This window comes from Acipenser ruthenus, chromosome 9 (assembly GCF_902713425.1).
Source record: "Acipenser ruthenus chromosome 9, fAciRut3.2 maternal haplotype, whole genome shotgun sequence".
Taxonomy (NCBI): domain Eukaryota; kingdom Metazoa; phylum Chordata; class Actinopteri; order Acipenseriformes; family Acipenseridae; genus Acipenser; species Acipenser ruthenus.
In genome coordinates this window covers 1147609-1164380 of record NC_081197.1, presented here as the reverse complement: position 1 = coordinate 1164380, position 16772 = coordinate 1147609, and the positions used below count along the sequence as shown (strand labels likewise).

General features: G+C 41.3%; 1 protein-coding gene across 5 annotated transcripts; it reads left to right on the top strand.

Moving 5' to 3' along the window:
• The first annotated feature begins 1429 nt into the window (after window positions 1-1429).
• Window positions 1430-14873, top strand: LOC117406980 (transforming growth factor beta activator LRRC32-like). 5 transcript variants are annotated; one of them, XM_059030636.1, is made up of 3 exons: window positions 1430-1737; window positions 4247-4337; window positions 9552-14873. In XM_059030636.1, the coding sequence occupies exons 2-3, from the start codon at window positions 4328-4330 to the stop codon at window positions 11480-11482; spliced, it is 1941 nt and encodes a 646-aa protein (XP_058886619.1). In that variant the 5' UTR covers window positions 1430-1737; window positions 4247-4327; the 3' UTR covers window positions 11483-14873. The 5 variants fall into 5 exon arrangements, with proteins under 5 accessions (XP_058886619.1, XP_034779445.2, XP_034779443.2 ...); XM_034923554.2 differs by having other exon boundaries at window positions 9548-14873; XM_034923552.2 differs by lacking the exon at window positions 1430-1737 and adding an exon at window positions 2626-2746 and having other exon boundaries at window positions 9548-14873.
• The last annotated feature ends 1899 nt before the right edge of the window (window positions 14874-16772 follow it).

The following is a 16772-nucleotide window of genomic DNA, read 5'->3' as shown; positions in this document are numbered from 1 at the left end:
GCTTGGGAAACTGAAAAAAGGCTGAAAAGGTTCCATGAACTGCAGACCTAAATGAATTATTGAAGAGATGAAACACAACAGGAATACATGTTTTTGTGCAACATGGGACGAGGGCTACTAAACAATTCTCTTGGCAGCTTTTTCAGGAAACGGTGGTGTTGTTCTGACCAAATGAACCTGCATAGGCTGAGCTTGAGTATATCAAATGAATGATGGTATAAATCCAGCAATGCATAACTTAATACTGTGCTTCCACAGACCACAGCCCGCTTTAGAACAAAAATACATGTGCCATATTTATACTACAAACCATACCAGTCGCGGTACATCAGTACAGATATTAGTATTAGTATTAGTATTATTAGATATTGCTGAATATGACATTTATATATAAACAGTTCAGCTGTTTCCTTCTGTGAACTCTTCACAAGTCCTTTCTTTACTGAGATTGCTAATATGCATTTATCCAATAGGGAGCACCAGAGAAGTTCAAATGACATCCAGTCATAATGCTTGTTAGCCACTGGAGGGAGTCTGTCACTGGTTGGAAATTTGCATACAATACCATTGTATGCATACAATGCATTTACACTAGCATCCACCAGGAGGCATGCAAGAGGCATTTAGAAATTACCGGCAACCGTTTTAAAAAACATAAATTCCAGAAAGATAATAGCTTTATTAGCCAATTTAAAATGTCTTTCTTTCTTTCTTTCTTTCTTTCTTTCTTTCTTTCTTTCTTTCTTTCTTTCTTTCTGTCTCTCTGTCAGTAATCAGCACCCACACTGTATTAATATTGTCAAACAGGGGCTCCGTGCTTTGCAGCTTCACCAAATGGACGTTCTCCCGTGAGACACAAAGTGGACCAGAGCGTATTGCTCATTACTTTGAGAATGACAACAAGCGAGCACGGCTTCTTTGTTAACCCGTGTCTCAAAGTACAAATCAAAGTGAGCTGCACTGTTACAAGCTTGTTTGAAAAGTTTATAATGATAAAGTGTTTTTTCATATCGGTTTGCAGGCACCGATTGAACACACGTGAAAGCATGGTAAAGCATAGGGAAGCATTGTAAAGCACGGAGAGGTATGGTAAAGCATGGGGAAGCATGGCACACCATAGTAATCTATGTTAAATGTATTTATATAACCATGGGGAAAGCATGGTAAAACTACCAGCACACTGTGCTTTTATAAGGGCTGCACATGTGTTGTTTAAGCATTAAATCAAACTGAGCATCTCCTAATGTGTTTACACGGCTGTAACATCTCTAACATTGTCATCATTCAAGGGAATTCCTCTGGGATCTCCCTACTCCATCAGTGGAAAGAAAAAGTGGGAATGTCCCCGGCAGCCAATATAAAAGCTTAGTGCACCTTCCCCACCTGACAGTCACAGTGCAAACTACTGAGAAGAGACGACTGCTACCCGGGCCCTGTCTATTCAGTGCATGCAGAATACTATCCGTTCTGAAAACCCAACCCGAAACTGGGGATCTAACAAGTGAACCATTCCTTATTAAATCACTATCAGTAATGATAAGACCCGCTGCTTGAGCAAGTCATCGTGGATGAGTAGTTCTGAGCTGCAGCGATGAGAAAGTCCACATTTCAAATGACTGGGAGGGAGAATTCTGCTCATGCATATATACAGTCCCATGAATGTGCCTGAAACTTTCACTTAGGAGTCTGGAAAATAAGCAGCACTGGCACTCTCAACACTACTCCTCTGGAAAGCAGGTATGGGAGCCAATGTTTTTCTGAATTAACTATTGCAATGCATTATTCAGACTGTATCACAATGTTAGCATACAGCGCAGCATGTGATCTTAACTTGCAAACATGAACAGTTCAGCTTGATCTCAATTTCTGTCAATGTAAAGATGTGTTTGTGTATGAACAGCTACTATTCAAGCTAGTGTTAATGTTAACTGTTCCATCTACATCTTGCTAATAAAGGCGGCTTGTTCCATTCAGAATATACTATGAAGAGGCACAGTCTGTTGTTTAAAAAGTCATTTATGCACTGCAATGTTACCAAACCATCAGATTGCTGTACAATATATTGATTATGGTATTACAGTACAGTATATGAAATGCTGTGACTCATGACTCAAGCTTTGCTGTGTCTATAGTAACAATCAGCTGATCCCTGTTTACTGGCAGCTGTAAACCACTACAGATGCTACAGGTGAGATGTGATTTGCGTCATCATGAAGTACTGCATTGTAAAATCTGAATATAAAGCAGGTATACGGTGTGTGAATCAGGGATCAGTGAAGTGTGTGGAGCAGGGTTAGGGGAATGAAATGTCTAACAGCATGTGTGAGAGACTGTCTGTAAAGTGTATAAAGACAGGGTCCTGTTAGTGAATTAAAGGACTCTACTGCAGTAAACTTTTATAAATGGAGGTAGATGCTGTCGTTTAGATCAGTTGAATAACCCTCTGATAACTGCAAGAGTTTTCACCAAGAAATCAGATAATGAAGCACCACGAGTGAACGCCATCAGCTTTAGGACCCTGCAGCTCCGAGCTGCTGTGGGAAAAACAAGGGGAATGTGCACTTCCCAATCCCAAATAAGGAATTTCAAGAGAATGATGCAGGATATTCCTACAGGATGTCTAAACTGGCTTATTTAGCAGAAAGGTACAGAGCTTCACCCAGCTGACACACAGTCAGGGAGGATGTGTGAGCTTCACAAACTCACAATGAACTGGATCTGGAGAGGGGAATAGAACCTCAACAAGGTAACCTTAACAGCATGTCACTTTTATTAGAATGCATAGATAAGAAGAACTGCTTAAATACAGAACTCTGTGCCTGCAGTGCTATGAATAAATATTCAAGGAAAAGAACAAGCCACAATTCACAGAGTTAGGTGTTGCTTAGAACTACAATCTACACAAGAGCAAAGTCTTCGATGTGCTCGTAAATTATTATAAATCAAATGTTTTTTTGCTGCGTTTGTTCAACATAATATCAACACATCTGGTGTATTGTTATTATTATTACTATTATCATGAACAACGTGCTAGGAATGACCAGCATTCAGAGGTACAAGTTTATGCTAAGGAATGCATATGCCTGCAAATGTGTAAAACACTTCAGTTGTGTTTGTGTGATTGAACATCTACTTTGGAACTGAATTTTTCAGTCTCAGGTCGCTATGAAAAACAAACCTTGAGGGAAAACTGAACAAATCACCAGCTGCTGCTAAACAAGATGTTATAAGATGATATGAGATGAATTAGTCTCTGAATGTGTCGCCTTCTTAATCCTGTCAGGCTTTTAAATTCTTTTTTAAAAGCTTTTTTGAAGATGTGTTCCTTTTTCTTATGATAATGACATCACAACACAGAGACACGCAGATGGATCCTGTTTTCTCTACTTCTTGTCACCAAGGAAGTAGTAATCAGAGAAGTCAGATAAGAATGACCGTGTCACTTCCTGTAATTACAAAGAAGCCTAGACACAGGGAAAAAAACAAAACAAAACAAAACAACGAAAAACAAAAAAACAGTGGAAGATATTCATTAAAATGTTCGCTCAAATTTTCAATTCTCCATACATAAAGATATAGTAAACCTATATTTGTTTATTTTTTAAATACCTGATATATCATGCTTACAGACTGAAGGAAAATGAAAAGGATGACAGCATCCCCACCACCTGACCAGCAATTGGGAACGTGAACAACTACCCTCACCTGACTTCTCCCCATTTAGCCCACAGAACGAATACCAAACCAGTGAAGAAGTTAGAACATATTTCAGGAGCGTATTCATTCTAACTTCGTTCAAACTTCAGTTGGATGACCTTTTTTTTTTACCCAGCTTGTATCCTTTAGAATAATCCACCCACCCACACTGGATGCAATTGAAGGAAACTCACTGCAATTTTAGTTCACACAATAAAACACTCTGAAGTGCTTTCTTTTTGTTTCAAATATGTAATGCGTGGCCCGAGGGCACAGACTGCTTTACAGAAGAATGTGTGTTTTTAGACATTTAATACCGAGGTTACAGTCCTTTCAGTGTGAAAGCTCAGTGTCTGGGGCTTCCCCAGTCTCATACCAGATATTGAGACAGACAAAAGTGCAACCAGCAGTCAGGTAGCTGGTACAGGTGGCAGGTACCATTGCTTCTCCAAAGACACAAGAGCTGCCGACACATGGATTTGAATATCCGTGCCTTTCTTCTTGTTTGGGTGCTGCACCGTTTCATTGCAGGTTTGTGTGTGTGTTTCAGCGCGATGGCCGTGTATCTCCTGTTGCTCTTGATGGCTGTCAGTGAAGTGGAAGCTACATTCCGTCCTCGGCAGCTCTCCCCATGCAGAGTGGTAAGTGATTCCTCTCCAGCGGGTCCCCTTACCCAGCTGGATCTGGGGATCTCAACGTGTGTGTGTGTGCGCGTGTGTGTGTAGGTTTGACATGCAGATCAGGGCTGTAACAGCAAACACATGCTGCAGTGCATCTGACAGTAAAGGGTTGTGGCAGACTAGGGGAAGAGGAAAGAAAAATGTAGTCCAGGATGGGCTAAAGGACTACATCCCCCAGAATGCCAGGATGCAGTTCACCTGGCACTAATTAGGAATAAATTAAAACAAGGAGATTTAAACAAGGAGAAATGTTTGTTCAAGGCAGTCTCCAGTCTGTGTGAAGGGAGAGCTGCGTGGTTTTGTTTAATAGGTAAACGGCTTAGCCGTCCAATGTTAGGTAATGCTGTCAAAAAAGTTTAGTTAGCGCTCCAAAATGGAGTTAGGTATTTGTTTTTGTTTTGATCTACGTTCTTTTTATTTTGAAGTAACAGACAGTATATCTGACAGTAAGGGTGTTGTCATGATCCTTCACTAACTGGTCACTGAACCTTGAAGTAACAGACAGTATATCTGACAGTAAGGGTGTTGTCATGATCCTTCACTAACTGGTCACTGTACCTTGAAGTAACAGACAGTATACAGTTAATTTGTGCCACCTACTGGGGAGTGTCACTCAGTTGCAAGGAGGGTGGAGAGCTGTGTAGACGTGCCTCAGATGTATCTGGAGTATCACAAGTTAACCAGCGGGCTAAATAATAGAAGCACCTGGCTCTGTGACATAAGAGTTATAGAATGGAACTGTGGAGCTAGGCTATGTATGGTCTGAAGCATCTGACTGCTCAAATAAATGTGCTTTCTATGCTGCCCTCTGGCCAACATCAAACCAGCCTGCCCAGCGTTACAGTATATTAAACTAACCCCAATACCGCCACTGTGCAAATAATTAATAACGGGTTCCGATGGCATATTAGTCTTTTTAGTGCAGGGGGGGCCAAAGTCGCCCTTCCACTCCTGGTCTTTGTTCCAACCCTGTTCTTAATGTTTAATTGAAGCAATTAAACCTCCATCCAGACCCTGAAGTCATGTGATAGTGAAGTAGTGTGACAGTGAAGTAGTGTGACAGTGAAGTAGTGTGACAGTGAAGTAGTGTGACAGGGAAGTAGTGTGACAGTGAAGTAGTGTGACAGGGAAGTAGTGTGATAGTGAAGTAGTGTGACAGTGAAGTAGTGTGACAGGGAAGTAGTGTCACAGTGAAGTAGTGTGATAGTGAAGTAGTGTGACAGTGAAGTAGTGTGACAGGGAAGTAGTGTCACAGTGAAGTAGTGTAAAAGGGAAGTAGTGTCACAGTGAAGTAGTGTGATAGTAAAGTAGTGTGACAGTGACACTTCAACAACAGAACAATGTAGCAGATTGCATTTTCGCACATTGATAAACCCGGCCCCTTGCGTTTCAGTTTGAAAGTGTACCTGGAATCATGTTTCTTTTCTACAGTGCAGTCAGTGGTGCAAATGTCCCAAGTCTCTCCCATTCTACTGTGTCCCTGCGCGTCCCTGTTGAGACAGTGTGCTGAGCAGCTCCACTGAGGCCGTCTCCTGCTGCTCTGCATTGTCTCTCCCATTCTACTGTGTCCCTGCGCGTCCCTGTTGAGACAGTGTGCTGAGCAGCTCCACTGAGGCCATCTCCTGCTGCTCTGCATTGTCTGTCAAACATTCAGGGTGGAGCTCCACATTGATTGACAGTGCAGTAAATCACGCTGTGTATTTCCTTCATGTATTTAAAGCTGCAGTGTCCCCTAGTCAAGTTAAACTCTAAGCTGTGATGCTTGGCAGTTCTTTTTGGCTTACCAGTTTGTTTATATTATCTAAGGTAGTTTTAGCTCCAGACACACAAGCTTTGTCCCTCCTTGGAGATGTATGTCTGCTCTCTGTGATCTAAACAGCTATTCTCTATCTATTACTGTATTAGCAGCATTCAGGGTGTTTGGATGAAGGTAAGCTGTGTTTAAGCTCAGGCTTAGCAAAATGCATACAAAAGGATAAAAGGCAATCTCTGTACAATATGAGTTAATGAAGCCTAATATCCACCACTTGTGCTTAAGAAAAAGGGAACTCACTAAAATCAGACAGAGCCCCTGCGGACTCCACAAGAAGTTCAGGAATGGCGGCTATTCACCTCAAAACCACAGTTTGGCTTTTACTTTAAATATTACTATTCTTGATACGCTGCAGGATAAACAAACACAACAATAACGTATTATTGGGTAGCCCACCAGTGCATTGCAATTGAAACTGTTTCAAGTGCAACATTTAAAAAAGAAAAGCATGTACACAGGGATGTGCTCTGAGGGAATGGCATGCATACTTCAATATGATGTTATTATAACTATACTAGCACGATCGCTCAAATGGAAACAAGCCCTTGTGATTTTAAATAGAGCATGCACTCTGTTTATAGCAGCCTGACAGTGTACTGCAGGAAGAGAGATTTAGCTTTGAATGAGTTGAGATGCCATGTTAACAGGAGCTCTGTTAGTGCAGCTCAGGATACAGAATACAAATAAGCAAACATGCAAACTACTCAGCCCCACCGCTTTCAATAGAAACAACATGCACTGACCACAGAGCCATTTCTGCTATTCAGTATGTGCCCTTCACAGAAATGAAGAATCAGCCATTTACAATGCTTTTCAGGTAACACTTTACATGGTGTCTCTAATTACTGTGTATTTACATAGTAGTTACTTAGTAAATACATGTGTACCTACACATCATTACAATGTTATTATGCATAGTTACAATGTACTTAATGTGGAAATCTTTTTTGCACGATATGTGTAAGCACCCGATTGTATCAGATAAGGGTCAAGGTTAGAGTTAGGGTTAGGGTTATTGCGTGCAAAAAGATTACACAGCGATTAGAGACACTTAATGTAAAGTGCTAGCTCTTTTATTATTGCAGTCAGAACTGGTCAGCTGGCTTTAACTATGGTTAGAGGATAATGACATTTTCAATTACAGTCTAAAATGACTCTAAAACATGTTGTAACTCCCACGGATTGCGACTTTCTCCCTAGACCTTTCTGTCTCACACGCAATTTGTTTATTTTTTTCTGTCTGCTTTTTGCTTGTTAAAATGAAGCAATACCACCCCCTCAACAACTGGAGATTATATATATATAGGATCATTTTGAGCTTGGCATGACTGTCAGAAACACAATTATTGCTGCTAATATGATCAGAGACTAGAGTTGTTCAGCACAATAAATATTCAAGTCTAATCACACCACTGCTGATATCACAGCACTCGTTTTGTAACCTTGCTTTAACACTGAGTCCTGGTGAATGTTGTAAAGCAGGTGTGTGGTATACGGGATGGAAAGGTGAGTCCTAAAAATGTGCCTGTAACTTTCTTTCTTTCCATTACCAAGACAGCCTGAGGTTCAATGGAATGTTTTTTTTTTTTCCTTCAACTTCTTCACCAATCTAAACATTACCACTCAAATGTAAACTCATCATCTGTCTGGATGGTGAAATTATAAAGGCTTTTTGGCAGTTACTTCATTAAGTAAACAGGGTAGGCTGGGAAGAACTCGAGGCCCATCAGAAGCAAGGAAGGGACTGCAAGACATGCTTTAAACCAGTCATGGACGTCAAGGGCCATTCTCCCCAGATATTTATTACAAACATACCTTTAATTACTGAATTAAAACAAGTCCACGTTGTGCCAGGAATGTGTTGCAGTCGTATACAAACACCACCTTTTACAATAAACAGCTCCAGACATTGTGTACGTTGAATCGGCCCTTCAGCAAAATCAGATGGAATGCAATACATCCGAACCTTTGTTAGCTCTCATTAGTTTTAAAACAGCTCATATTCTTCTAACATGTACAAACAATTCCATTTTAGGATACAGTTGTTTGTTAATGTACGGGAAAAAAAATGCCAGCCTTGTGCCAGAAACACTCAAACATTAGTCATCTTAACTTCCTTCCAAAGCTTGGACAATTTATTTTTTATTTTTTAGGGGACCAAGAAATGCTTTAAACTAAAGATAAAAGAGTGACCCCCACCCTCTTGGTGTGCAGAACAGTCAATTTCTAGTTTTGAAACCTTAGTGGTTTCTTTTTTATTATTTTTTTTTATATTCAGTTTTTATAAAAGTGGTACAGACTTTACATTAGAGTAAACATCTGTCTCAAAGTATGAATTCAGTATCTACAGGAGCTTTGCAGTTTGTTCGCAATGAAAATCAATAACTTCAGATTGCACTGCGTATCTGACTTCCAGTTTTTATTGCAGATTGTATAGACTATATTTTACAGAGTTGCTATGCAAATTCTAACAAAGAGTGCACTTTGCTCTGGATGTTTTATAGAAGGAGAGCAGTGCCCTCAATAACAATAGTTTCCTAACTGAAAATAAACGACTCTGACATTTCAGAAAGGGGCAGGCTGTTTGTAGTCTCTGGTTGTGTCATATTCATTTGGAATTGCAATTGGTTTTATGTCTTTGTAGAAGAAAATGGTGCTGATTATAATATGGACTAAAAATGTTTGAGAATCAAGGCCAGTGTGTATTTAAACAGAATGAGCCTGACTTCGCAACACTGAGCATCACACCTGAATCATGACACAATGCAGTCACTCCTCTGTGTCAACACACTGAACTGTATACCAGTTCAAACTAAATTCAACCCTGAGGAATGGCAATGCCAATGGTACAACAATATATACACAAAGTCTGCACAGTCCTATTCTATACATTACAAAGCTGTAATGTTCGAATGACACTGTAGGACTCAAGCAGGCCAGTTCACTGAGTTTATAAGCGGCACTACAGTGGACTTGGTTCATTAACTGCATTGATTTGGGATTTGATTGTTTCTTGCTATTTGCTCTGACCTCTTTTTCCTGTGTTTAAGACACATGGCATTCAAACAATATGAGTCAATTGTGTACTATGCTAAAACAAAGCATGTTACCTACATGTCACAAATCCAGGAGACTTGCTTTTCCATTTATGAGTTTAATGACAAATGATTGGCTTTAGTATTGCTGTTCAATGCTTGTTTTGTATTTATTTAACTCTAATTACTAGAGGATGGGTACTATATATCCAGTGGTGATGCCACACATTAGTATTCATACATGTTTCACAACTTGTGTTGAACTTGAGTGAGATGAACACACCCAGCACAGTGTGTAACATTGTGTTTGTTTGTTTCCTCAGGTAGAAATGGATGTTTATTGCAACAATATGAACCTGAAGCAGATTCCTTTAGAGCTCCCTCCTGGTTTCCACAAACTAGACTTGTCTGAAAACCTCCTCCAGAACATAACTCTGGAGCTCCTGCCCTTCAAAGACTCTGTGCAGCAGCTAGACCTGCATTCCAACAAGATCCAGTTCATACAGCCAGGCCTTTTCCAGCATATGGACAACCTTGAGGTCCTCGACATCTCCAGGAACTTCTTAGATGTGTTTGCACAAACCAAAACTGAGATTGGGCCGTTGCCCAGCATTAAGACCCTAGACCTCTCAGGAAACAACCTCTACACTGGCATGACTGTCTACTTCCTGCACGATGCGCCGGCACTGAGGAACCTCTCTTTAAGTGGGAACAGCATCACCAAAATAGAGGCCGACACCTTCTCGGGCTCGCTGGCTCTCAGCAGCATTGACCTCCACAACAACGTGGTCCTGGAAATAGAAGACGGGGCCTTTGAGTCTCTGCAGAACCTGTCCGAACTCAACCTGTCTATGAATTCAATAACCTGCATCACTGATTTCAACCTTTCTCAACTAAAGCTGCTGAACCTCAGCAAAAACAGCATTGAGTCTTTCCATACAGCAGAGTTAGACAAGGAGTATGATCTCTTATACCTCGATCTTAGTGAAAATAAACTGCTATACTTCCCAGAGCTCCCGAAGAGGAACAGACTGATGTATCTGGACTTGTCCCGAAACATCATACAAGGTGTTATCACAGGAGCAGATGAAAATGACTACATTTCATATGGTTGGTTCAAAGCAACGAACCAGCCCTTGAACAGGACTCTCTTGGACAATGGCGTTCCCTTTACCAACCTCTCAAGTCTTCTGTATTTAGACATGAGTTACAATGAGATCAAAAGCATCCCAGTGGAGTTCTTCAGCAGCATGGGCTCACTGGAGTTCCTCAACCTGAGCAATAACTGCCTTGAGAGCTTCACAAGCTCCAGCTCCAGCTCCTTAAATTCCCTGGACACCCTGGATCTGAACTTCAACGCGCTGCGGAATCTGTCGTTTGCAGAGAACACGCTCAGGGCTCTGAAGCAGCTCTACCTGAAAGGTAACAATCTCCAGATTTTAGCACCAGATACTTTCACCAACCTTCACAGCATCAAAGTCATAGACCTCCAAGAAAACCACATGAGCGTGTGCGGGTGGTACCCCCGACTTTCCAACTGGGGCTCCACGGTACAGGAAACCGACTGCGTCTCTTTCATTGGGATTCCAACACTTCGTTACTTATACCTGTCCAGTAACGCTATCCGATCTCTTCCCCAGTACGCCTTCAGACAGACCCCTCTTCTGCTGTTGGATCTATCCAAGAATCCAGGAATAGAAGTGAACAGCAAGGCCTTTTCTGGGCTGGAATCGTCCTTAATGTTCTTATCCCTCAATGGAAATAACCTCCCAGCGCTGAACCCGGACCTGTCGCTTCTTACCAGCCTTAAAAACTTAAATCTGTCTGGAAATCTGTTAACCGGGCTGCCTCCTTGGAGTAAGGACTCCTCCTTGGAGGTTCTGGACCTGCAGAATAATGTCCTGATCAGCTTGCAGTACAACGTAGTGCTAGTCTTAGAAAAAACCCTAAAGACCTTATACCTCGCAGGGAACCGTCTAAGCTGCTGCAGCAACCCACGCTTCCTGCACATGGTCCAGAAGTCAGTGATTGACATCCCTGATATAGACTCTGTAACATGCCAGTATGTGAAGAATTCTGAGTACACAGAGATCAGCATCCTCAGAGTCGCGCAGGACGAATGTGACCAGCAGGATGTTAGAAGTATAAGCATCATCATTACAATTACTACAGCCCTGGCACTGGCTGTGGTGCTCGTCGTGCTTTCAAAATACTGCCATCAGCGGAGACTGAGGCCAGAGGGCAGCTATAAGGCCTAGAGGAAGTGAACGTTCTCAGTTGATGTTCATTAGCTAACAGCCTCTTTAAAAAGCCGTGGTTTCTTTGAAAGCATGCTGACGGTTGTGAAAGTTAAAAAACTGGCGTCCAAACACGAACTGAGACTCAGTTTTGTTTTAACTTTTATTCAGAATAACATTAGTGAAAGAATGCTGTGTGTGCGAGCGTTTGGGCTTGTGTTGTCAATATTTAAAATGTATTCCCTGTAATGTTGTTGCGATTAGTGGTTACAGCTGATTAAATGCATAGTTACAGCGATGCAGCATTTCACAGTAACACACCATAACAGAGAAACTAGGGTAACACTTTACATGAAGTGTCTCCAATTACTGTGTATTTACAGAGCAGTTACTTAGTAAAGGTATGTGTACTTACACATCATTACAATGTTATAATGCATAGTTACAATGTACTTAATGTGTAGATCTTTTTGCAGAGTATATGTAAGCACACAGTTGTATCAGAAAAGGGTTAGAGGTAGGGTTAGGAGGGTTAGGGTTAGGGTTAGGAGGGTTAGGAGGGTTTGGGTTAAATTGTGCAAAAAGATTTACACAATAAGTACATTGTAACAATGCCTGATACCATTGTAATGATGTGAAAGTTGAGATGTATTTACTAAGTAACTATTCTGTAAATACACAGTATTAGAGACACTTCATGTACAGTGTTTCTTTAACTAGTAGGCTACATGTTTGGGAAGTATTTCACAAGTTTCTTTTAGCATTTCTACATGTCTTGAGACTGTTTTAAGCGCATGGATGACAGTTTTTGTTGCTGTAGATTTTACAGCATGTGTTCTATGCAATGAAATTTTGATAAGGCTTCATTTTAAGTTCATACCAACGTTATTGCCTCGTAACTATTTAGTACAGACAACTGTATAAATACAATGGTCTGTACACATGAATTAATGATGCATTCAAGCCTATTCAGATTGATGCTGAACTCACACAGCCTCATCATGATCATTACATTGTTATTAACGGCACTTAAACTGAAGCAATAATACAATATGATGAAAAGAGAAGGCTCGATTTCTTTTAACCAAAAAGACTGAACTTGACATTTTTACCAAATGATGATATAAAACATGTGTGTATTGTGTCAGGTATTGTGAAGACGCATGTATTTTTTATCAAAGGCCAGTTGAAGACGTTGTTGCAGAATTATTAACTGGGGTTACATGAACATTGTGGGCATAGCGATTTGTCTTGTAAATAAGTGTGTGTGTGTGTGTGTGTGTGCATGTGTGTGCGTGCATGTGTGTGTGCGTGTGTGTGTGTGTGCGTGCATGTGTGTGTGCGTGTGTGTGTGTGTGTGTGTGTGTGCATGTGTGTGCGTGCATGTGTGTGTGCGTGTGTGTGTGTGTGCGTGCATGTGTGTGTGCGTGTGTGTGTGTGTGTGTGTGTGTGCATGTGTGTGCGTGCATGTGTGTGTGTGCGTGTGTGTGTGTGTGCGTGTGTGTGTGTGTGTGTGTGCGTGCATGTGTGTGCGTGTGTGTGCGTGTGTGTGTGTGTGTGCGTGCATGTGTGTGCGTGCATGTGTGTGCGTGTGTGTGCGTGTGTGTGTGTGTGTGTGCGTGCATGTGTGTGCGTGCATGTGTGTGCGTGTGTGTGTGTGTGTGCGTGCATGTGTGTGCATGCCTGTGTCAGTCAGAGAGCATTTAATTCCATTGCATTTATTTGCATTACTCAATGTTATCTAAGAATAGCACTGCATACCAATAGCTTTGTTAGAGGATTATATTTAACAGTATTGAACTAAGTTTTGCTGCTTTTCTTTTCAATTAAGTATTATAATAATATGGGCCCTTCTGTAAAGGAATGGGTCACCAAAAGCAAACTGTGAGATGTTTGGTGTGCAAGTTCTAACCCCTCAGTCACAGTGTGCACGATTGCACTGTGTGCGCGATTGCACAGTGTGCACGATTGCACTGTGTGCGCGATTGCACTGTGTGCGCGATTGCACAGTGTGCGCGATTGCACAGTGCGCGCGATTGCACTGTGCGCGCGATTGCACTGTGCGCGCGATTGCACTGTGCGCGCGATTGCACTGTGCGCGCGATTGCACTGTGCGCGCGATTGCACAGTGTGCACGATTGCACAGTGTTAAGTTTCCTATCTAGGTATCGATTTGATAATGCGTCATGGTTTTCTTTTTTTTTTTTTAACTTCTTGAACTCCATAGAGTTCACACCAACTGTTTTAGAATTTCTACAAATGAAACTAAAACTCTGTGACCGAAGGGGATATTCACTGCATCTGTTTCTATCAAGTTTAAAGGCTGATTTGAGACAATCATGATGATTTTTACCGGGTTAGCTGATGGCCCTCACAGCTCTGTCTATCAGTACTTTGCTGCTTTTTCATTCACGCTTCTCTTTCCTCTCATTAGGAAGTAGTGACAGTATTATGCATTTGTTGGCTGAGGACAATTTAGGAAAATGTTGAATTAAATTTCAAAGATGTCTTCTTGTGTTTTCTTGAGGGAGGAAAGGAGCAATGGACTTTGAATGTTACATACATTAAATTGTATATTATACTGTGCTTATATCGTACATGAAGCTTTTATGTTGTTTAATAATTCCATCACAAAACCCACAAGGCCGCACCCACATTCAACGCCTTTGCTTTTTGAAAAAGTGATTTTCAGTTATATGTCATTTCAGAGTATTAAAAATTATGAAGGATTTTGTAACATAAAACACTACAGGCCAAAGAGGTTATGATGTGGATATACAGAGCAACAGAAGCGTTTGAAATGAATGTATCAAAGTTATGGAGTTTTTTTAAACAGATATTTATATGTTTTGTCTCCTATTTGTATGTAAAAATAAATGATCTTTAAAAGTACTTTTTTTTCTCTTCATCATTATATTTAAACATTAGCGATTCAAGTCACAACTGAATCACAAACGAAAATAACCAGAATTACCAGCACGACTCAGGACTGACATTCCCCAGAATTACCAGCATGACTCAGGACTGACATTCCTTCTGAATTTAAGCAAGCCAACCTCCTTGTTTTCTTCTACCCTATAATCCATTCTTTTGGAAGATTCTCTTCCGTATTTACCTTTCACACCTGGGCGGGCTGAGAATCGCGCACCATTAATGTAATACCGAACAGGCTGTAGAGTCGACAAACAAATATATTTTTCAACAAAAACTCAAATACTAACATATGCGGCACAACTGGTAGATACGGTGACTCACTGAGAACATGAACAAAGATATTGTCATGCCCAAATCACAAGCTCCACCCGAGTACACCCTGGTACAGACAACCGGCTAAACTGCACAGACCGACACACTGACCAGCGGCAGCGAGGAGCGAGTCGGCTACAGATCAACCACACCCAGCCATCTCATCAGAAAACAGGATGCAGACTCACAGGAAAGAGGTGGGCATGCTGTCCTGTGAGCTGCAGGAAGCAGCTATTACAGAGTAAGTACCTTTTCATTTCCTGGAACGAGGTACAATTAGGCACCTCCTGGAGAGTGAGTGCTGCCGTTACAGTAACTCTTCCAGTAATCATCGGGGAATGTCCAGTAATGTTCTCCCAGTGATTCCAGGTTTCCTACAGATGGAAAGGACGCCCTACTGGGTTATCCCAAACAGGGATTTCAAATTTAAATGAGAAGAGCTTGATAGGAGAGGAGTGGTGCACAGCAATTACTAGGCATGCATGTCTAAGTAAACTCTTCAAGAAAAGCAACATACTGTATCAACAAGCAATGATAGTGCTGACTAAATTTACAGAATTAACACAGCCTTCCTATCAGCTCTATTCTGGTGACCATGACTGCAGCATTGGAGAGCATTTCAATCTATTTCTGAAAACACAATTACCCTGAATCACTTGAATATTATTTTCCTTATCCAGTTGGAGGATGCAACAGGCAGGATAAAGTAACTACCCAACGGCAAGCACACACTACGATAATAAACATAGCAAAAAAAACATTGACTTATTAATGCCGTGATTGGCATTATGGAGATTCTCACTGCTTCAATCTCCTCCCGGCCATTTACAGAAAAGTCATGTTAACTTCCTCCATCAGTGACTGGTCTGGAGCAACGAGTCCCCCTTCAAACCGTGTCAATATCACTCTGCTGCCAAGGGAAACCAACCAGACTGGTTTCCAAACACTTTCAACTCAAACCCAGTGGCAGGTGGAGACAAGTCATGTGTGGAATGTGCTGGATGCAATGCATGCGTTACCCTGGACTTTATCAAACTGAGATTAACCAGAGAGCACATTGAAACTGAGCTAGCTGAAAAGACGGGACAACCTACGACCAGTGGACTGCAGGGAATGGAGTTTGATGATGAGAGATCCACGGCCATGAGTTTATGTGTGTGTGTAAACAGTGAGTGATGTTTGATGGTGCCACCACATCTGCTCCTGTTCACTTTTATTAGGAGGGTTCATCCAGCCTGATCTCCTATAAATATCATATGTTTCTATCAGTCCAGAGTCTGAACAAGGCCTGCTGTTCAACATGCCTTACAGTGAGCTGTTTATCATCCTGCTTGCCGTACCTGCAATAAACAAGTATTGCCGTAATTAGAACCATCAGCAACAGCACAAAAGTTTTAATTGCGTGCACATGTCGTTGTTTTTTTGTGAATAGTTTCATGGTTAGGTTTGCTTGCAGGGAAAGCCACAGAAAGCTATTTTGGTTACCCGAGCCTCATGCACAAATAACATAATGCAATTCAAAACATACCTTACTGGTAACATGAAGCCTGAACGGAAAATGGAATCAGAGTATACTTATTTATCTTGATTGATATTCTGCTACAAAATTCCAGCCAGGATCAGCTTGTATCAGAAACAGATGAAGCCAAAAGCCAAGCCGTAGATATTGTGAGGTTACGAGAAAAGGTTTTAATACAATTGGGTCACAAGAACTGGCATCTCAGCCCAGTGAATTGAATGAAAAGCACACGGACCGACCCTCTTACATTGAAATGGCAATTCGAGGTAACACTTTACATGGTGTCTCTAATTACTGTGTATTTACATAGTAGTTACTTAGTAAATACATGTGTACCTACACATAATTACAATGGTATTATGCATAGTTACAATGTACTTAATGTGTAAAATCTTTTTGCACAATATATGCAGGTACCCAATTGTATCAGCAAAGGGTTAGGGTACGGGTTAGGGTTAGGGTACGGGTTAGGGTACGGGTTAGGGTTAGGGTACGGGTTAGGGTACGGGTTAGGGTACGGGTTAGGGTTAGGGTACGGGTTAGGGT

Coding starts and splice junctions, on each gene's coding strand:
- LOC117406980 (XM_034923554.2), top strand. CDS start 4,251: ATGGCCGTGTATCTCCTGTTGCTCTTGATGGCTGTCAGTGAAGTGGAA. Junction 4,338..9,547: donor AGCTCTCCCCATGCAGAGTG/GTAAGTGATTCC, acceptor TTGTTTCCTCAG/GTAGAAATGGATGTTTATTG.